The sequence below is a fragment of the Anomalospiza imberbis genome, chromosome 14, assembly GCF_031753505.1.
Source record: "Anomalospiza imberbis isolate Cuckoo-Finch-1a 21T00152 chromosome 14, ASM3175350v1, whole genome shotgun sequence".
Lineage (NCBI taxonomy): Eukaryota > Metazoa > Chordata > Aves > Passeriformes > Viduidae > Anomalospiza > Anomalospiza imberbis.
Window position 1 is genome coordinate 16,755,317 of NC_089694.1, and position 22,380 is coordinate 16,777,696.

Below are 22,380 nucleotides of genomic sequence, written 5' to 3' on the forward strand. Positions count from 1 at the left end.
TCATTCCGGCTTCGCTATAACCGCTAACTCCTCTCTCAGCAGCTCCTCGTGCCGGCTCGCTACCTGCCGCCCGGGAGCGCCGAGGGGCGGGCGGGCGGGCGGGCGGGCTCGCCCGCACCTGAGCGGCCGCCTCCGGCCACCAACAAGCGGCCGCAAGCCGCTCCCCGCCGCCTCCGGGGAGCTCGCGCAGGGGGTGACGCGGGCAGCCCGGCGCCGTCCGCCGCAGCGCTCCCCTCAGCGCTACCACAACCGCACCGCACCGCGCCGCACCGCTCCGCTCCGCTCCCCTCAGCGCTGCCACCGCCGCGCCTGCGCGCCGCCCGCCGCCGCCGTGGCCGAGGCGCGGCCCCGCCCCCGGCGCGCGCTGCGCAGGCGCGGCGGGAGGGCCGGCGATGAGCGTCCTGCTGCCCAATATGGCGGACTTCGACACGATCTACGAGCTGGAGGAGGAGGACGAGGAGGAGCAGGATGAGCCCGAGCCCGTGGTGCGGAGCCAGGAGCTGCCCCGGCCCCGCGACGCGCCCGATCCCGTAGCGGTACGGGGCGCCGGGCACATCACCGTGTAAGGAAGGAGCGGGGGCAGCGTGAGGGGCCGGTGTGGCGGGGCGGTGGAGCCGGGCGGGAGCGCCGGGAGGGGTGAGGGCAGCGGGAGCACCGTGCCCCGGCCCTGTCGGCCCCGGCCTCCCGCCCCGCGGGGCCGAGAGCCGCTGCGCTGCGCCCCTCTCCCCTCTCTGTGAGGGGAACTGCTGTGAACGTGGGTATTTTCCTGTAGCTCGAGGAAACCCCCAGCCGTGAATGAACAGCCGGAGTTGGCTGTTGGGTGCAGAGGCTGCAGCGCAGCCCTGGCAGCCCTCCCTGGTTGCTCCTCTTTATCCAAACAATTTGTTAGATAAAAAGCAAAGTCCGCGCGATGCGAGGACGAACGCCTGTTCAAACCATCTCGCTGTGACCCTTGTGTGCCACAGCTGAGCCAGGGAGCCCCCACACTGCACTGCAGAGGAGGCTCCTGCCCGTGCTGTACTTTATCTGCCCCAAACTTAGTTGAGAGTTTGGTTTAGATTGAGTGTTTTTATCACTGGAACACAGCGTGAGCCAGAATGTTTGCTGCTCATTTAAACAGTTGAACAGAAGACGAGCAAGCTGTGTTTCCTTATACGTAATGTTTACTAGTAGGGATTTTCTTAGTATTCCTGCTCCAGCAAGCTGAAGAATTAATAGAAGTGAGGGCATCCTTAACAAGTTGTTGGTTGTCATGTTAATTTTCATGGCAGGGAGGGAGGTATTGAAATGTATGTATTGCAGAGACCCACCAAGCTTGTGTTGCTTTGGCTCTGTCTTTGGATTGCATAAAATTCACATTTCTCTCTGTAAGTAGGTGCAGTGTGATCTAAGTCCCTGCAGCAAAAGCACTGGGTGGGGAAGGCTCTCCCATGCCATGGGAAGTGGTGTTGGATCTGTGTCCTCATGGAAGCCTGGATCAGGGTTGCATTGAGCTGGTGCCAGTGGGGAGTTGCTCTGCTGCACCACAGTGCATTTGCTCGTGCAGATGGAATTTCTTTGTGTCCTCACCCCAAATAGCTGCTGGCCTGACTAAAGGAGAGCTGGAACACAAGCAAGATGCTCAGAATATCAAGTACCCATCTTAGGAGCTACCTGATTTAAAGTGCTGAACTGGAAAAAAACATTACACACTCATCTGCTTTTCTTTCTGTGATGCTTTTTGTGTATTAGTGATGTTACTTACAGTTCCTTCTTGGTTCCAGCATCTTTTTGGGATGGGCAGGAGCATCTCCAAGATCTAGTGATGTCTACATCAAAGAAAAGCACTCTTGTCAGGGAAATGGAAATCCTTAGCTAGCTGCATGCCCTTGTAACCACCTGAACTGAATCCACATCCAACTTATTTTCCCTTTCTCCCACCCCTCTCAGCTTTCTTCCTGTAACAGGACCTACCTGCATGGTAGGAGGCAGCTTTTATCAGCTCATGCTGTATTTTTAAATCTCCTTATACTGATAAAAACAGTTATTGGGTGTTACCCATAAAATGCAAGTAAACCCTGGACACTGGAGTACATAATCCTAACCTCCTGTTAAATGGGAACTGGTTTGATTCCCAGAGAGCTTGTGTGTTGGAACTCTGTCACTTTTTGATCACACAGAGGCTGCTGCTTTTGAAATCAGTTGGCTGCAGAACCAGCCTGCTCCAGTTACTGAAGGAAGAAATGGCATCCAGGAAACCTGGGTTTGTTTGCTGAACCTGTCTGGAGTACTGCTAATGAAAAGGTCTGTCCTTACAAGTCAGACATTATTAAAAAAAGAAAAACCATTATCTTTATAAAGCCATTGTTTTCCTTGGATTTTTGTTTCAGCTATCTCCTGTTCCTCAACTGACACTGGCATTCTTGAATATTTTTGGTGTATAGAGAAGGGATAGTTCTCAAATTCCAGGGTCATCTGCTTCAGCTTTTCATGTCCAGTTCTCTTTTGAAACTCCTAAGTTGGTAGACTCAAACATTGTTAGTTTCTTGTAAGAGACTTCTTATTCTTGTGACCTTGTCAGTGAGCTACTTGCTGTAACAGAGTAACTATTCTGCAGTATCCAACTAAATATAAATTCCAGGAGTTTTCTGGGGGTATTTAGCAGGATCTTGCTTTTCCCACTTCATTTTGCCAGCCCTTCTACCCCTGTGTGTGGTAAGAGTGACCACGTAAAGTGTATTTGTTTTATTTTACTCTGAGAGGACGTGTATAAAAATGGTTGGCAAAATCTATGTTCATCTTGTCCAGGATTCTTTGAAAAAATTCTGTCATATTTATTGTTTTTGAAAGCTTTTTCATTTTAGCACAGATAAATTACTAGGTCCTAGTAAATGCCTTTTCTTCTGCAATTCCATTTTGATGAGTTATAAACACCTTGTCTGCTGTTTCTCCCATAGTGTGACTGATTGGTGCATCCAAGTATCTCCACACAGGCATTTGTAGTGAAGACTGAGTCATGCCTAGCAAAGCAAAGGCAATAACTTCCAAAAACAGAGCAGTAAGCAAACTGTAACCTGGTTATAGGGTTGTATTTGTCTGCTATAATTTTTCCATATCATTAAGTCCATTTGGATGGATGGTAATGAGGTAATGAAATAACCATTAAACATATTTTTGCCATTAGTTTCCAGCTTCCTGCTGAAGTCTGCAAACCCCCTAGTCTTGGCTAGAAGTTAACTTTTGGTGTTCTGTCCTGTTTTCTGTAGGAGTGCCCCAGGGACCCACAGTCCAGGTGCTGATGAAAAGTTTATTTTCATCAGCTAGGGAAGGAAGAGCCAGTTGAGATAACATTTGAGTATTATCTGGTATTGTTCCACCTTCCACATATTTAAAATAGAAAATGACCTCAGCATCCCACTCGTTACCAAAAACTTAATTTTCCAAAACATCATCCGTGGCTAAGGATTCTTGGATAGTTCTGTTGGCTGCACAGGAAAATGTTCTGAACTGGGGAATGTTAAATGTTCAAGGAGATTTCAGCTCAGGGCTCTTGAGGAATGTCATCTTTACCCTCTAATGTTGGCCAAAGCTCAGCTGATACCTCATAAAGAGCAGTGTGGGATCTGACCTCCACTCTTGCAGAGAGGTTAAACATAACCTGGATTAGGTGTGGGGAAAGGAGCTGTGCTAGAAGGAGGTTGGAAAGCTTCACTAAACAGGTTTAACTTGTGCAGTCTAGTAAGGCTGATTACTATCTATAAATACAGGAGTGGGAGAACTGAGAATGAGGTGAGATTTAAGTCAAACAAAATAAAAAGGCAAAGCACCTTGAAATACCCTCTTCTAGATGTAAGAAAGTGTTTCCAAACTCTTCCTGTTTCAGTTCTGGGACAGAAAACCTGAGCTCCTGCTTTGTAAACCAATAAAAAACTGTTATCTTGTGGTACCTGTTGCAGGTGAGGTTTGCAACTGGTGATTCAGGATGTTCATTTCAGCCTTTAACTGAGGGATTTATGCATTTCTCTTATTATAGCTCCCTAGGACAAGTTGTGTTCTCACCACTCTGCAGATGGGGGAAAATGAGGTGATGGGATTTGCCTGATGCCATCCATGAAAACAGGGAAAGAAGGCCAGAACTGGCAAGTGAGGTCATCCTAGTTCTATTGCAGCCTCTAGGAAACCGTGCCTGGCTTTTAGAGGTACTTGTCATGCAGTGAGAAAAGTGCAACCACAGGACGTGGGTGACTGATCTGAGTTTCTAAATGTTACACTTTGGGCAGCTTGCACTGAGGAGTCACAGAACTGGCCCAGAAATAAATCACCACCAACTGCTGGTTTAAATTACTTAAGGGACAGCTACTGGAATTGATGTTATCATGATTTTTAATCATGATACTGAAGTTTAGAAGATTTCCTAGGCCTGCTCATGCTAGATCACTAGTCTGTTGTAGGAAGTCTAAGTTAATTACCTCTTGATCAATACTTTAGATTTTAATTTCTTTATGTGAAAGGTTCTAATAACACTTCAGTACTTTCACAAAGTTGCCTGTAAAGCTGTACAGCTGTATAACATCCTGCTTCAATCTTTTTATTTTATTTGGTTGTTGAGTCACCATCTAACAGAAAGTTTAGTGTTTCTAAGCCATGTAGTAAATAATCACAGAATAGTCTGTAAAACTTCTAGAGATATTTTAGTAAAACTGTGCTAAAGGCCATCAGTGATTCTGACTAAATATAGTATTTAAAGTGTAGTTAAAACATAAAGTTACATTCTTTAGCCACTCTCAGGTGTCAGTGTGAGAGAAGCCTTTCTGTAATTCAGGTTTCCCGGACGTGCTGCAACTGAAGGGAGTGTTTTGGCAACTAATAAAAATTTGGGTGTTTTAATATGTTTCATGACATCAACTTTGAAATTTAACCCAAAACACATTGTGATCTTGCATTCCTAATCAGATTTATTAATCAGAAAGCACTAATTTATCTTGTTCTTTATGGAAATTGGGGTGCAATGGGAATTTTCATGAGTGTATTTGATCAGTGAGATAAAAGACACTACCTGTGGCTTAGGAAGTGTTTGAACTCTGAATTGTTGACAGTCAGAGGAGGGTTCTGAGGAACAGCTGGTACATGTTTGCTCTTTTTTTTCCCCATTTCTTTTGCCGTTTCCTAAGCTGCTGCTCCTGGCCACTGTAAGAATCAGTGTTGTGGACAAGATGGACCTTTGGCATGATTTAGTGGGATTGATCTGTTAGATAGGTAGAGTAAATAATTCTTGAATTTTCCAGTAGTTCTTTTATAGTGTTGTCTGATTGCTCCTACTTTGTGATCATTCCAGATTGTTCCATTGCTGCTGCACTGAAAAGTCTTGTGTTCCTCAAAGCAAGCTTGTGAATGTGCTTTATAATTTTAGTCTTTTTTTTTAAGACTGAAAAGACTACTTCACTGCTCTCTAAGCTTCCTTAAAACTAAATATATGACATTACTAACCCTGGAAGATTTCAGCTTGAAAAGGTACAAAATGTGGAGGCTGCCTTGCCAGATTACAAAGAGAATGGAAATGTGATATGTTAGTAACTTTTGTGCTTGCCTGAAATCTTACTGTTTTTACTGTTTGGGGGTTTTTGTAATGTTTTACACAACTACTGCTATTTACAAGAGGCTCTAACTTAAATTATTCATCAAAGGACTGGATTGAACTTCACCAGTGTTGCTGCCAAACATTTCAGTTACTGGATTTCTAGAGACAGCACAAGTTCTTCTGTTCTGCCTCTCTCGACTTTAAGGTTGATTTGACTTTTTGTTACTTGGGAACTATTTCCATTGTCAGGTTTGGGTATCTGGGATATCACACATGCACAGGAGTGTGTATGTGTGCTGTAATGATGGGCACTGATGTCCAGGGGAAGGTGTTGGAACCTTTAAAGTCCCTTCCAACCCAAACCATTCCACAATTCTGTGATATTTCAGCCATACTGGTACCAGGGACCAGTTTGGAGTATGGCAGGTGTCAGTTTGACTCAAAGCAAAGTTTGTTTCTTCAATAACTCCTACAATACCAAATGTATTTATGCTCTTCTTTTTGGCAGTGATTCTTTCAGGTATTTTGATTTTTTTTGAGCACATATACTCAGGAGATAGTTTAGCAGAGCTGACTTGATGTACAATATATTTAATTTTCATCAAACATACATATTGTAGCTGAGGGCCAGCTGCTGCTGTATTTTATTAAATTACTGAATTTTAAAGGTTTAGGGGTTTTGGAATAAGTGGTAACAGGTTTACAAGCCAAATCCAGCTCCCTGGAGCTTTCACTGCTTATAATGAAAACCTTTTGCTCAAACCCCAAAACACTTCAGTGAAGAGCAGCCACAGTGGTACCCAAAACTTAATTTTCTTGAAGATCATAATTGTTGTAAAAGTCTCTTTTGTGTAGGCTCTTACAAGGTACCTTAACTCAGCCCAAAGGAAGTTTTTAAAACCACATGGTTATAAATTTCTAAGATGATGATGAATGGGTTCCTTAAAACAAACTTCATCTATTGCACGTGGAACAATTGCATGTGTAAGAAAGTAAAAGTGTTGTTGAACCTGGGATTTTATAGCTGGAGGGTTTTTTCTTACAAAAGTCAAAGATTGAAACTTGCTGCCATCCAATTGGAGAAGAATTTTTGTACTTCTGGAGGTACTGAAGTAAGGCACCGAGCTGTGTTTCTGTCTGGAAATGACTGAATGGCACACGAGACCTTGTATTAACTTAGATCAAAAGCTCATGAAGTAATGCAAATGTAAGGGCAAAAGAAATTAATAGTGGTTTCTTTTTAAAGTAAAAACTCTTATTACATTTTTTTATTAAGGGAAACAAAGTAAGTTAGGTGGAATATATTTTGTTTGTCTCTTTTGTTTTCAAGGTTTGGCTTGAGCAACAAGTTTGATACAGAATTTCCTTCTGTTCTGACAGGGAAGGTAAGTGTGAGATTAAACTGTTCTTTTCAATGGGAGGAGCCAGTGCATCCAGTGGTTTCTGTGTTGGGTACCTGAGCATGAACCCACTAAAAACTTACCTGTGGCCTGTGTGACCCAGCTGCTCCCTGCCCAGTCCCTCAGTGTAGCTGGAAACAAGAAGGAAGGATTTGCAGTGATTGTTATCATTATTGACATTCCGAACACAGCAAAGCTCACCATGGATTCGACTGTTTGCATGCAGACATGAAAGCAACACTCACTTAAACTTGCTTTTTAAATACCTGGAGTTTGTGCTCCCTCCTGGGTGAATTAAATCAGTCCAAATACTAGACCTCTCTTTTGAGTATGCCTGCCAAGCCTTGAGTTTGTTTAGACAAACCTTAGGAAGTGAATCTGTTTTATCTGAAGCTTTACAGAACAAAACATAGTGTTAAATCTACAAATTAAGTAGGTTTTTAGTACATTTTCAGAAATACCATTTAGTTCTGAAAATTAGTGGTGACAAGTCTCTTGCTTTCTCTGGAGTCCTGTCATCTTACTTAAGGCAGGTGTAAGAAACTGTAATTTGTAGCTATTAAGTCAATCTTCACTAAATTCTTAGTTTTAAAACATTTTTGTAATTGTATTTTTTAAATCTTTTAATTGCTTAATTCTTTCTTTCTTGAATTTTTTTCTTCCTGCTGTTTCACTGTCTAGTGCTTTGTTTTTGCTTTGATTTATATCCCCCTTGTGTATCTTTTCCAGAATTTGGGGAAAAAAAAAGTTTATTTGGCTCTTTCTGCTTTGTCTCATGTCATCCCATAGAGCTGCACTCCCTCTGCAGCCCCTTGCAGAGGTTGAGTCATACCAACAATCCACTAAACACAGCTGAGTGGTTGCTCCTGCTTCTGCCACATCCATCTGGGCTTTCTCCTCCTGCATTTTCACACCAGATTACAATGAATAAAACCCTTGTCTTGAGGTTGTCCAGCTGTTCTGACAGCAGTACCCCTGAAAAGCAGGTTCTGCTTGGAGTTTTTGGGTGCTGAAAATCAGCCTGGGAATTTTAGGATCTCACTGAGCTCAGAAAGGCAAATCCTACTAGATTCCAGTGTGAGGGCTGCTGACAACACTTTGCATTTCACCGCCTTGTCTGAGGCTTATTCTTTTCTGGGAAGCTCTTTCTGATCACTGAACAGCCACAATACATTCTGGAAAAAAACTATTTTTATGTTCTTTTTCTCAAGTTGTAGTTTATTATAAATAAGCCTGTAGAAAATCTCAGGCAAGAAACATTAAAACTAAATTTAGTGATACCATTTCATCTCTTTCTGTCTCTCTAAAATATATTTGGGTTATTAAGAAACCAACCTAGCACCAGGTCTACACTTTGTAATACCAGCATCAGTGGCTGTCACATTTTCCACTTGACTGTCCTCCTCTTGTTAAATAGACAGTGAACAAAAGCTTAATTTAAAGTTCACTTGAGTGCTTGGACTTAATTTAGCAAAGACAGAAAAGAGGAAATTCTTCTATTGGCATTTACCCTTCTTGTTCTGTGGGTGTAATCAGTGCTGCAGGAGTGGCATGGGCAGGGATTTGCTGTATACAGGGATGCTTCTCTGTTGAGAATCTTGATATTCTGTTACCTTGTGGATTTGAGGGGCTTTCTGAGTAAGGAAATTAATTCCCTTTTGTCAGGGGAGAACACCAATCAAATGAGATAGTAAACACATTTTTCTTCCTGCCTGCCACCACTGCTATGAAAGACATTAAAAACCACAGCTTTTAATGTGGGACTTTTGGTTTTTATAACTTCAGTCAATTGCAAGAAATAAAGAATTTCCTTCTTCCTCTGGTTGAGGCAGTCAATCATCTTAATCCCTATTGAAAAATGAAAATTCAGTAATTTTTTCCAGTAAGAGGTTTTTCTTCAAATACCCTGTTAAATAATTCACAATAATCAGTACCATAGTCAACTGAGACCCCACTCTAACATCCTCTGTTGTTAAAATGTAATTTTTTTGCTTTTTATGAAATCAAAATTTATGAATAACAGTGACTGTTTATATTTACAAATTGGGATTAAAATGTTTACTGTGAATTTGCATTGGTCCTAGCTACTCTAAGACAATGTCACAGTTTATTCATATTGCCCGTGTAACATTAAGTTGAATGGCTTTGCTGTTCCCTGTGAATTGATATTAATAATAAATCCCATCTGCTAATGGAATGTAAGAGATGAAGCCATTAGATGGGCTTGATGGAGTTCTCAGTGGTACTGGTTTTCTTTTGAATAAATACAGATGTTAAAGATGTAGGTTCTTAAAGCAGGATGAAAATCCTAATTAGAGAAAACTCTGTAGCTGCACCTTTCTCCCAGAAGCACAGACTTTTGGGATTTATGCCACATTCTTGTGTTAGTAATTTCCTTAAGCTTCCTGCCCTCAGTTTGCCCATCCACACTGTGATGGCAGCAAACCTGATTTTCTGAAGTCTGGAATCCCCCTCGTCCTTCAGCCATTTCCCAGTCTCCCAGTTTTTACAGAGACTGCATAGCTGTTGTAGGTTAGCCTAGAGCTACATGCTTGTAATTACATCTTCAGTGTTTAATTGAGACTTCATTTGTTGCTTTCCTTGGGAGAGGTGAATGTGTACATTTGAGGGTAAAGCATAGGCAATAAAATAATAAAGGAAAGGCAAATCCCAGGTACATCAGATGTTTGGCGTAGCTAATTCAGCTGGATTAATATTTGTCTTGCAGGACGAGGCAGAAACTCACCTGGTTTGTAAATCCCAAGCCAGGCTTCTTTTCAGAGGAACACTTATAAGAAAAGATTTGGCTACACTTAATACAGAGGCAATATTTAACTTTTAATAATGTAATTGGACCTTGGCCTAAATTGGAATGCTGGTTAAATTTAAATTCTGTGTGCTACAGGTTTACAGGATTATTAATTATTTTAAACAAGCTTTTAACAAAATATTCTCTGTGATATTAAGCACAGTAGCATACACTGCCCCAGGTGACCAGAAGATGATGGAGTCAGTGATCCTGAAGGGGAAAAGTGGAATTTCCTGCTCTGCTCTTGAAACAAAAGGGGTCCTGGCCCAGAGAGGAGTGTGCAGTGCAGTGCAGGGTGAGCCATAAAGTGAGGGCTGGGCATTGTGGTGCCATTGTGCCGTGTGATTGATAGGGCTGCTGATCATGATGACTGAAGGAGAAAGATCAGGCCTGCTGGGCCTTGCTGGCTCCCTTCCTGTGTTTGGAGATCCTCTGCATCCTGTTGTAAAATATTATGACACCCCTTCCTTTCCTTTTATGTTTTTTTTTTTTGGTTTGTTTTGTTTTTTCCCTCCTAAAAGGAGCTAATGTCCCTTCCTAAGGTGTACAGCACAGCCAGGAGCAAAGTGCTTATCTCGTTCTTTTCAAGAGCCAGACACAAACTCTCCAAGAGATTTCCAGAATTACTCAAAACTGAGCTTGCTTAGGGAGCTGTCTTTGTGCAGGAGGAGCTGGTAATTCTGTTTGTTTGAAATACATCAGCCCTTTCACATACACCTTTCAAAAGCTGTACCTGCAAGAAGGCAAGAGTTAAAATTACATCAGAAAATCAACAGTTCTGTGGTGACTTTCATTTGGATTTCGTTTCATTATTAGATTAGAACAATTATTTACAGGTATTTTGTTCTTAATCACTGTGAAACAATGCTTAACTGTCACTGAGCTGTAAACTGAGCAACAAAATTGTGATTTCTTCTGTTTATCACAACATGAGGCATATCCTGACCTCCAGTTCCTTTAGTTTCAGATGAAGATGTGTCATTAGTGACAGAAATATTTGTTGTGATTCCATTTCCTAAAGACAGAAACAATCCAATAGTTGGGGTTAGTCAAAAGCATCTTAATTAATTTCATCTTATGTTGTAGACAAGAGATTCACCTTCACAGGAAAATATTTGGTAGTGGTGCTTTCATAATACTGTATTAAGGTAAACATCAGACCAAAACTCCTGAAATGGGAATTTTCTGTTGCTTAGTGGCATCCAGAGTTGGTTTCTGGTTTAGCCATTTGCTCTGCAGGAATGAGAATACTTCAACTTTCATCTTAAAATGTAGGAACACGTTAACCTGATGTGAACAGTTACTCCCTAGAAATTATCACAGGAAGAGGGAATCTCCCCGTGCTTTCTTCTTAGGTCCCAGATTTTTCTGCCAGCTGTGATCTGAGAATCTGGTTGAGTTCTCTTTGTGTTGGATGTTACCACTGATAAGGGTTGTTCTTGTTAAACTAAACTCTGGGCTGTGCCATTCCATTGTCTTTGGCAAGTTTGTTCAGCTGGATGTGGAGGTTGGGCTGTGCTGCTGTCAGGGTCCAGTAAACTTCGTGTCTGAAGGAAAAGGAAACATTCTCTTTTCTTAGGGAGTCTCATTATAAAAGTATAAATGGGTTCTAGGAAAAATAACTACTTATTTTTATATTTCACATAAACAGAATATAAAATTCTAGAAGATTTACCAAAGGAAGTCCCATTTGTAGATACCTAAATTTGAGGCCTATGGAAACTTCCTTAGGAGTTGAAAATGCCAATTAATGTGGGAATCTCATTTTACTTTGAGGCAGTGACTGCAGCAGCTGCCTGAGGTTACTGGAAACCACCAGCCCAGATGTTCTTTCCTACAAAACACTCTCCCACACTGAAGATGAAATGGTTTTGCTCTGTGCATCTGGTATTTGTTATATCCCAGTACAAGATCTGGCACTGGCAAAGAAATCCATAAAACCTTGTTCTAGAGACATGCAAGTACAGGATAGTTTGCCACATTACAATGGGATTTTTTTCATAGCACATGTCCCACTACAAAGGATCTCAGGGGTTTTCTTTGATCATTTTTTTCCCCTAAACTAACGCGTCTCTTGTAAAACAGACAATTGTTTTTAGTTGCTCCATTCGTAGATGTAAAACAAAACAGTCTATTTAATGTGGGAGGGGGGCAAAATAATGACTTTCTATGTATTTATTAATTCCTGCTATAAAATAATCACAAATTCTGTTCTCATGTTATTAACTGTAGGCCTGGCTGGTGTGCAAGCCTAGCTGCCCTCTGACTCTGTAGTGCCTGTTGACCTGAATGGCCAGGAAACAGATGTTGTATTTATTTACTCCCTTCCCTGCAATGCTTTAAAGAATTCAGCTCAATAGGCAGGGGCAGCAGCATCAGGTCCTCTCCATTTCCTGCCCCGTGGCTTTGCCCCTGCTGAAAAGGATCTTTGTCATTAAATAAACTTTTGTTGGTGTTGCTGTCCTTGTTTGCAGAGCCAGATGAGCAGAGTTGGGCTGGCTTGGGTGGGGGTTGTGGAGCACTTGCACAGCTTTGTGTACAGACTCACACTGGGGATTTGCATCAACATGGCAAGGAGGTAGGAAAGATGGGGTTTTTAATTGTTCTGAATTGTGCCTGCCTGGTCAAGTCTCTTGTTGGTCCTGATTTATTCTGCTTCGTGTATTTGAATGCTGGATTGTGTTAGAGTCAAGGGTGTCATCTTGGAGTCACTGCCTCAAATCCATGTTTGACTTGTCAGATGGAACTGACTTGGATTCTGTAGGGAGATGAGAGATTTGGGGTATGTGAGTAGGTGAGAAATGCAGTTATTGGAGAAAAGAGCTCCTTTCTGATGCAAAATGGGGCTTCCACTGTGACTCTGCAGTGGCAATACAGTTATAAAATACTTATTTCTTAATTTCAAAAAGCTAGTTTTCAATAAGTAGGCTTTATTCCTGACCCTGTACAAGGTGCCTTGCTCTGCCTTAAATACAATCCAGTGTATTTCCTTCTAGGCTTCCCTATTTTAGAAAGCAGCCACAAGGGAAGTTGTGGCTTAATTATGGGCCACTTCAGGAAGTTATGTGTGGACAGGGCCTTCACCCAGGCACAGTGTAGACTTAGATTGGTGTGACACTAATTTGGACAATATTCTCCCTTTCTGTGGTACCTATATTTACTGCAATGCTCCCACATTCCCTTGGAGAGCAGACATCTGTCATTCTTCTGTGGTTTTGCTCAGCGTAGCCAGTGCATGTATTGCCCAGCTGTGTCCCAGTTCTGATTTTGTCTGGGCCCATTATGTTTTCAGGCCCATTTATTAATTACTGGTGCAATAAATACAGATGAGGCTGCTTATCTAAAAGATGTTTGGCTTTTGAACTCAGATTTGTGCAGTGCGCACACCAGAAATGAATTTGTTGCAGGAAAATGACTTTACATGCTCACTGGGTGACCAGTGCTTTAGGAGATTGTGTCATTTCCCGTTTCATTTTAAGCTGTAGAGGCAATTTCTGAGAAAATACACCTGTGCTGGCTCTCCCTGAAGTTGAGCCCTTCTGTTGCAGGTGGCCCCTGAGGAATTCAAGACCAGCATCAGCCGAGTGAACGCCTGCCTGAGGAAGAACCTCCCTGTCAATGTGAAGTGGCTGCTCTGTGGCTGCCTGTGCTGCTGCTGCACTCTGGGCTGCAGCCTGTGGCCCGTGGTCTGTCTTAACAAAAGAGTGAGTCCATGTTTCATCTCATTCTATGGATTTTTAAATTACTGGTAGGATTAAATAACTTTTCATAATATCTTCCCCATTTTAAAACCCTAGTTTGGCCTCACATTCAAAAGGTTATTCTGATTTCCATCTTAGAAAATATAAAAAATTTGAAATTGCACCAAATTACCCGTTGACTCAATAGTTTAAAGAATAGCTGATCTCATCTCAGTTCAAACAGGATGGAATATATGATACTCTAAATTTCCAGGACTTCTCAAGGTCTAAGAATTGAGTGCAGAACTGAACCTTCATGACCTTCAAAGAGTGGCAGAGTGAGACTGAAAAATCACTTCTCTTCTCTACACCCCCCATCCCCACTCCTCCACCCCCTAAATAAATATTTTTAAAATTTAAAAATCACTTTTTTGTATGCAATAGGCACCATAACATTTCAGAGCTGTGGTTTATTTGCCATATTTTATTGTTCTGTTTCTGTTAAGAACAAGTACAAATTTATTTTCTAAAGACTTCCCCCCAACACAGTTGACAACTCCTGTAATCAGCTCCAAAGTAATAATTTTGAAAAGCACTTTAGTCAATTACCTCTGTGGTTTATGTTTAGAATTGATTTATCACAGCAGTAAATACTGAGGAAGTGCATTAATGTGTTAACTTGTTGAAGTGCTCATCACTGAAGCTGCATCACTAAAAAGTTACAGGACTTGTTTTAGTTCATTTTAACTGCTTTTATAAACTTAGTTATTGCAGAGGTTTATGCCTGAGATATACTAAAGGAGTATTTGCAGTTTTAAAGCTATTTTTCATATCCCTGTACCAGTGAAAATCTAAATAAATGCCCATGTGGTGGTGTAGTATTACTTATATGAAAATCTCAAGGCTACAGAGAATATGCACCAAGTAGGGAAAATGATGGCACTTCTGTGGGGGTGTGAGGGTGGTAACAGCCATGCAGTGATTATAATTAAATGTCTACCGTGCAGGATCATCACAGTTGTCTCTTTGTGACCTTCAAAATCTCTGAAACTTGAGAAATCATCTCCTCTCCACAGTCATGGAAAGAGCAGGAAATGAAGGACACATTTGGTAGCCAAGAGTTGAAAATAATTTGTTGTGAACTGGAGTTTGGTGGTGAGGTTTTTTTCCAAGATCCAGATCACAATTCCCTTACCAAAATCTGGAAATTTAATGTATGGAGTCTGTGTTTTCAGCAGAACACCTGCAGTGCGTGCAGGATTTGGCCAGGAGACTCTGTTTTGTTGGCTGTGGGAGGTAAAAACACCAAATTCAAAAGGATCTCTTACTAACTAAATGAACTCTGGAAGAGCCACAGGCCTAAGTTGGACACGATCTTAGAAATTTTCCAGTGATTCTAAGTTAACAAAAAACCCAGGAGTGTTTTTCCTTTTTTGAAAAAAGGGGGAGTGGGGGGTTGAAGTGCCAAGATTTCCATGTATTTCTTCTTTGGGTCATTCTACTTTTATAAAACTTAACTTACTATAAATTAAACTTAGCCAGAAATGCAGTAGTGAGATCCTTCTGGATGAGACCTGCTGCTGAACCATTTCTGATACACTTCTGACTTCCTTTCTAGACTAGAAGATCAATTCAGAAGTTATTAGAATGGGAAAATAACAGACTATATCATAAGGTAAGAAAAGAGTGCTTGTTTCTTTCAGCTTTAAGAATATTGGCAATGAAGGATTTTACAGTCTTGTCGTAATTCCATACTTTATACTGATCCTAAATAATAGATCCTAATAATTCAGTATTGCTAATGCTTGTTGCATTACACATCAAAACAAGGCTGTGCTAATCCTTTGTTAATTATTTCCTTAGCTTGGTTTGCACTGGAAGCTGAGTAAAAGGAAATGTGAAACTAGCAATATGATGGAATATGTGAGTATTGCTTGTTACTTATTGCTATTCAACAGAACTATGATTTAATAGAGAAAATCCTTCACTTAGTGACCCTGTGCAAAAAGAACTCCCAGACAAATGTGCATTTTGGTCTGTAATTTGGAATGAGGGAGACCCACTGGGACTTTCTGCATTGGAGTGATTCCCACACCAGCACCAGTCCATAGCTCCTTAACTCTTACTCACTTTTTCCAGTGGTATTCAGAACTCCTTTGATTCAAATAATTTCGCAGAATTATTGCATCTTTACAGTAATGTGGATTTTTAGTTGGACCTTTTCTTTGTGTTTTTGTTTTTGGTTTGTTTTGGTGGGGTTTTTTTTCTGCCAGCTCTAAATCTCACATGGTTCTAAACAAGACAGACATTGTAGGAAAGCAGAATTTCAAATATTTCTGTGGTTCTATCACTCCCCTATCCACTTTAACATGTAGTTGTGAAGATTGTGTAGGCTTCAGGGAAAGAGATCCACCCCTAAAAAAGCCAAGCACCCAGAGTCCCTTTATTTCAGAATGACTGGAATCTGTGCTTTGTTACCCTGGGGAACATTCCCTCCTCACAGACTATCTCAGATATATTTAGTCTTAGGAATTAGCTGATGTTCATGGAAATTGTGCTGAAGCTTTGAACTTTTGGTTACTGTCTTCTGCTCTTGTCTTTTTCCCTTCTTCAACAGGTAATATTAATAGAGTTCTTACCAAAATACCCCATATTTCGACCTGACTGAGGAACAACATTGGTCTCTCATGTTACCTGTCATTTTCTACCCTTAGTGCCTTGTAGATGGTTTTGGAAAGAAGATGGTCTACTTTGCTGTGACTTAAAAATGTTCTTCAGTAGAAATCTTCCTTGCTGTTACTTTCTTTTGCTAAGAAGAGAACAATTTGCACATTTTTTTTATGTTAAACGAGGCTTCTATGTTGCACTCTGAATTTTTAACATTACCAATAACTGATAGAGTTGCCACTAGGGATCTTAACATCAGTGCTGCTTAAACTTGTTCTGAGCATGCTGCCTTATTAATTTCTCTCTTTGCTGCCCCCCAATGTGCATCCTAAAGCTGTGTCATCCTATATTTCATCCTAAGTGTTGCAATCCTAGAAACCCTCAGTAGGAATGTCCAGGTAAACTCCAGTAGTAATGATTTTAGTAGAACCTGCTTGCATAGGACTTGCAGTCAACAGCACTGGTTTTGTCCTGCACTTTGCAAAATCATCATTTACATTTAGGGGCTTCTTTAGTTTACCCACTATGGATTTGTAAATATTGACTCTTTGCATAATGTAAAGTGTGGTATGCCAAGGTTTACAGAATGTATTATAGCTCTTATTCTATTGCCAACAGTCCCCAGCATCTGTTCCATGTGCTCGTTCCCCTGGGATTGTACAGCCCCACCCACACCGGTTTTATGGGAAAGCCATAAAGAGTTTGTACATATGTCAGATGTGTAGGGCTCAGTTGCACTTTGTTTAGTAAATGGATGAAAAATGCATAGCATTTCTGTCTTTATTTTGAAAAGTATTTCAGGTGGTGTTTGCAGCACCTGAAATACAAAGCCGAAATCTTCACCTCTGCAAAAGCTGCATTTGTGGGGTAGATGACAGCTGCTATTAACAAAATACCCTAAAGTCTCTTGAAGTGAGGAATATATATGGATGTTAAGTTCTGTTTTGTTTTGAAGTCAGGAAGAATTAACCTTGAATCGGAGATCTTCATTACAGAAGAGAAAAATTAGAAACGGCCAAATGCAAGCTGAAGTAGCACCTTTGTTACTGTTGTGGTGTGGCTGTACTTCAGCATTTTCACAGTCAAGTGACATCAAGTCCCTTCCAGTGGAAATAGGTTTTATCTCAGTCAAAGTGGAGTTTCAAAACGTGCTGAGGGGAAGAAGTGCAGCAGTTGAAAGGGCTCCTGAATATGTTTTGGCAGTCAGGCACTGTCTGGAGAGCCAGGAAAGCCTTGTGGAATTCAGTATTATTTTGGATTCTTCCCTGTTTGCCTGATCTCAGGAAGGGAAGTCATTGTAGAAAAACTTCCTCTAATGGCTGACCTAAGCAAGAGCACTCGATAAAAGAAAGCAAATGGAAATAGTTGCAAGTTCCCTGCCTTTCCTAACTAGAAATAACAAAGCCCAGCAGATAACTGAGCATCTGCAACTTGTGGTGGATTTCATTATCAGTGTCCAGGCATTTCTTTGCAGCATCTTGACTCCCTGCAACATCATCCCAAGTTGCTTTTTAGTTTCAGGGTGACTTGGGATTTCCTCTGAATGTATTTGCATCTCTGAAGTTTGCAATATACTATTAAAGTACAGTATTTGTAAGACCATTGCATCCTAATATGTGTAAAAGGTCAGATTCCTTGTACACAGTGTTTACAGAAGGCCAGTTTTATGCAAGTTGTTACTCAAAGGGAAGTTTGTGCTGTTTCCTGTCCCAGGCTGATGGTTCAGAGTTTGAGATCTGAGCATTTCATGCAGAAACTTTGATTGGTAGATTGGTGACAACTAAATGTGTAATTGCATTTGTAACATGAATAAAAACCTCCTGTGTTGTTTGAAATTATCATTAGCTACACCTTGCAACTCAGATTTCCATTGCAGAACCAAGCAAAGTGTTTGTTGTCTCCATTTTATTTCTTTTTTTGGGGGGATGAGTGCTAACTGGAAGCAGAGAAAATAATGGCAGAAAAAGGCAGAAAAAGACTAAACCAAAACTGAAATTGCACACCTGGTTCTTTCTTTGGGTCTCACTGACAAATGAGTTTCTGGAGTATTTAACAGAACAATGGAAGTTTCTTACTGTTCTGCCAGAACTTTGTTGTGCAAAATACTCAAGAAATCTCAGCAGGTTCTGATTTTCTTCTTCATGCAACTCTATTTTCTCCCTGTATTTTTCCAAGTGGGAGAACAGGCACTTCCTATGGAACCACAGAATGGGTTGGGTGGAAGGGACCCCAAAGCTCCTACCATTCCACCCCCTCCTTCCACTAGCCCAGGTTGCTCAGAGCTCCATCCAAACTGGCCTTGAGCACTTAAGCACATAATATTAATTTGTAAAGTTTACATTTTAAGTACATAAATCCTGTACATTTTAATTTGTCCTTAATTATTTATTGTGCAGTCTTCATACCATGAATGGGTCTCGTCTTTGTGTTTTAATTGACATTTAATTATGTGGCCATAACATAAAGAACCAGAGCCAAACCTGTCATTCACAGTAAGCTCCATGTTTTAATAAGTAGATAAATTTGCATTAAAATGCAAAACCAGCAGCAGTATTATATTTGCATGTGAAAGACACAGGATTCATAGCTCACTGGAAGGTGAAGGCAGCTGGCAGTACTGCTGTGAGCTCTGTGCACAGGTTCTTTTTGCTTGGGCTGTCCTTTAATACCAAAACGTCGCAGGTAATTCTGTCTCCCGAGACTGGAAATCTCAGTTTTGACAGTAAATGATCAGCATGAGTTGGTGAACTGTTCATGGAGGATATTTGTCAGAATTTGTAGCAATGTAACAGATTTATGTCAGCAGAGTGAGTGGAAGTGGTAAAGAAAGTGCCTTGGCTGGTTCCAACACCATTGTGCAGAGAAGGAGAAAAGGGAAATGACTGGTCGCTCTCAGGAGTGGGAGTTTGCAGCAGATTTTTAAAAGCAGCTACTGTCTACCAAATCAGTGTTTATTTCTTCACATCAACATGTTGACACTAATGTTGTTTCTAGATTCTATCCAGGAAATCTTTGGGTTTGTGTCTAGAAAGTTTTGTATCTGGAGAGTACTGAAGGAGTGCAGAACTCTGGCAGAGCATCAAAGCTCTTCCTTAGCGATTCCCCACCTGCTCCTGCAGAGGTGTTTTCCCAGAGGAGAAACACAGAAGTGTTCAAACATGCACACCCAAGTCTAGGGAGTGCGAGTTCCGTTGTAAGTTACCATTAAACAGAGAAAAAAAATTATTAAATCTGGTGTGGTTTTGATAAATACAAAAAAAAAAGTTCCTGTGCTCTTCTTGATAGGTACAAAACTCCATATGCAAAACCATAAATTGATGTTTATTATTGTCCCACTGACAGTTTACTACATTTTCTTGTCAACACACTACCATTGGAGCAATAAAAATGTCAAGCTATTAACATTCACCATCAATTATTTATCACTTTAGTGAGCAATGTTACGTGATTCTTCTGCCATTCTTTTGTTTTCTGCTTTTGGTGTTCTTACAGTGTTGTAACATACTTGTATTGCTTCTGAAAAGTGGTTTTGTTTAAGCTGTATGAAACTGTGTTCTTAACACTTTTATTCTGTTTACAAGTGAACAGCCACTTTTTTAACAGGACCTCACATCTGGAGAGTTTTCTCTCCATTTTTTATTTTAAATGAAAATAAAATTCTAACTGAGCTTGCTTTCTATAATTTACTGCACTGGCTTGTGCCATTTAAAGAAGCTGGAAGTCAGACATGCTTCATCACTTTGAGACATTTTTCTTTAATTAAATTCAAAGATGAAAACCTTGAGTAGTGCAATGTGTTTATGGAAAAAAAAAACTGACATTTTTTGCGTCTTTCCTTGTAGAGGTGTTTTAGTGGGATGGCAGCAGTGGTGGGGTGTGTCTAAATGAGATACACCTGATACAGCCAGGCCAACAACCTTGGCTTATTCAAAGAACAAGACTTGGAAAACTGGGGAAGGATTTCCAGAGATGAAAACTACAGAATGATCATCATATCTGATTTTCCTGGTGATCCACCTTCCTGCCAGGATAGTGGTGGAGTCTCCATTCCTGGAAGTGCTGGAAAATGTGTGGATGTGGCCCTGGTTTAGTGGTGACCGTGGTGGTGGTGCTGCTGGTTGATGGTTGCACTCGGTGATTTCCAAAGTTTTTGCCAGCCTTAGAATTCGATTATTTGGTTGGTGGGCTCACAGACCCTCCCTGGTAAGGGAGGCAGGAACCTCTCCCTGCAGCATTCCTCTCCAAAAGCAGAGGTTTTTCTCACACCTCCCAGGGAGCCAGCCTGAGCAGGGACAGTGTGTGGGGGTGAACAAATCCTGGCTTCCAGAGGGGTTTGTGCCCAGCACAACGCAGCCCTTTGTGTGTGTGACCAGCCTGGCTTTGGAGCTGTGAAAGCAGGACTTAAAACTAAAGCCTTCGGCTCATCCCTGAGGGAAAAGCATGCATTCCTGAAAGGGGCACGTGCAATGTTTTTGTTGGAAGTTGTTTTGGGCAAACCCAGGGCTGCTGGAGCATGGAGCTGATCCTGGATGTTGGCGGGGAATGTTTCTGGGATGTTCAGCCAAAACGGGATGAGGGGCTGAGTCAGGAGTTAATCCCCTCGGGGGCTTTAGGAGATGTAATTGCTCAGACTTAGCAGCAAAGGCCTGTGTTAAGGATATTTGGGATTTGGCCCTGACTCTATTGGAAGGCAGTCTCAGACCTGTTGGTAGAGCAGCTTGCTGTGGTGTCGGTGCCAGTGTATTTATAATGCTGTGTCTGTCATCACTTGAACTGTTCTAGCTGAGTTTATTTTTTCTAGTGAAGCTTGGAGAGACTTAAACCCTTCATTTCTTAAGACCAAATTAAATGTTAGCCTCCTCTCAAAAGCAAAGTTCTGTTTCTGTTCATCCTGCTTGCATATATTTGAATTAATTTTCCTTGTATAGGAGTGACCAGGAGCAATATTCCAGTTAGTGGCTCATGGCCAAAGCACCAGTGTTGATAGTTCCCTCTCTTGTGTGAAAAGAATGTGATCCATTAAATTTAAAGGATCACATTTGTCTCCTTAGAGGCTGTATTGTATTTCTGATCCATAGCTGTTCTGTGACAAATCCGGGGCTATTTCTCTTCAGCTACTTGTAGTTTATACAAGTTCCCTGCAGACACTCATTATCAGTCCAGACTCAGCATCTGACACTGTACTGGTGAATCTCTCAATATTTCCATTACTGTGTCCTCCCAGTTCTCCTTGTATTTGTGCTCCAGTCTTCCTGTAAAAAGTGTTTGTCACAGGCTGATTCAGTCTGCAAAATTAACACAAATGAGTTTACTAAAATGATTAGTTCCCAGATTGATGCCTGAATTTTGCGTATGATTTTCTAAATGCCCTTTTACTTACTTAGTCCCTGACCTGCTTTAATTATTTCTGTTATTTCTACATCTGGTTTATCTGGGAAATCAAATCTACCTGGACTTGGTTGATTTACATCTGGTTATTTTATAAACATGCAAACAGCAAATTTGCGTCTGGGCTAACCTGTTGAATTCTGCGTTTTCCCTAATCACTGAATGTGTTTAGGTAATGATCCTTTCAACATATTCACATTTTATTTCACATTCTTTATGTAAACCTTATGATCTATAGTAGCCTTTCTTGAGCAGTAAATTAAAATTTCTGTAGGAAATAGGTTTGTATATTTGTATTCAGTGATAAATATAACCTGAGATTATGGCTAGAAAAGAAACACTTCTTCACAACAGCGCTAGTCCCATGGGATAGGTAATAAAATTGGAAAGAGGAATTACAGTAGCTCTCAGACTAATAAGAATTTAAAATTAAAAGGCAAATATTAATCAAAAGGTGATGACTGATCTGTAAATTATACAGTGTGCAAGCGTGGAGGGGTAATTGAAAAGTACCAGTTCTCCAGACAGTTTTTACCATGATCTCCTTGGACATTTTTGACAGTGAAGTGTCTGAACAGAGCGGCCAAAGGAATTCTGGGTTTTGTTATAAATGGAAAACAGTGCAAAATTGAAAGGCACTGCTGAGGCCTGTTGGTGAGTAGCACTTTTCCACCTCTGTAGAGTTAACCTGGGTCCATCGGTATAACCAGGGATCTCATCAACTCCCAGTGATTTTTGGATGTCCAATTCCCATTCCAGTTCCTACGGTGAGTATTCATTCAGCATTCCCAGTGTAGGGTCCAGCAGGGCACAAGGAGCAGGAACACAGCCCCACTGGAACCACAGGGCAGAGAGAGGAACATTTTAATCCAGGATTCT

The 22,380-nt window shown here is 41.1% G+C and overlaps 1 protein-coding gene across 1 annotated transcript; it reads left to right on the forward strand.

The window, feature by feature from the left end:
* Positions 1-321: 321 nt before the first annotated feature.
* On the forward strand, positions 322-19,897 carry CHIC1 (cysteine rich hydrophobic domain 1). The gene is made up of 6 exons (XM_068205167.1): positions 322-562; positions 6,888-6,942; positions 13,315-13,470; positions 15,065-15,121; positions 15,310-15,369; positions 16,064-19,897. The coding sequence occupies exons 1-6, from the start codon at positions 393-395 to the stop codon at positions 16,112-16,114; spliced, it is 549 nt and encodes a 182-aa protein (XP_068061268.1). The 5' UTR covers positions 322-392; the 3' UTR covers positions 16,115-19,897.
* Positions 19,898-22,380: the final 2,483 nt, after the last annotated feature.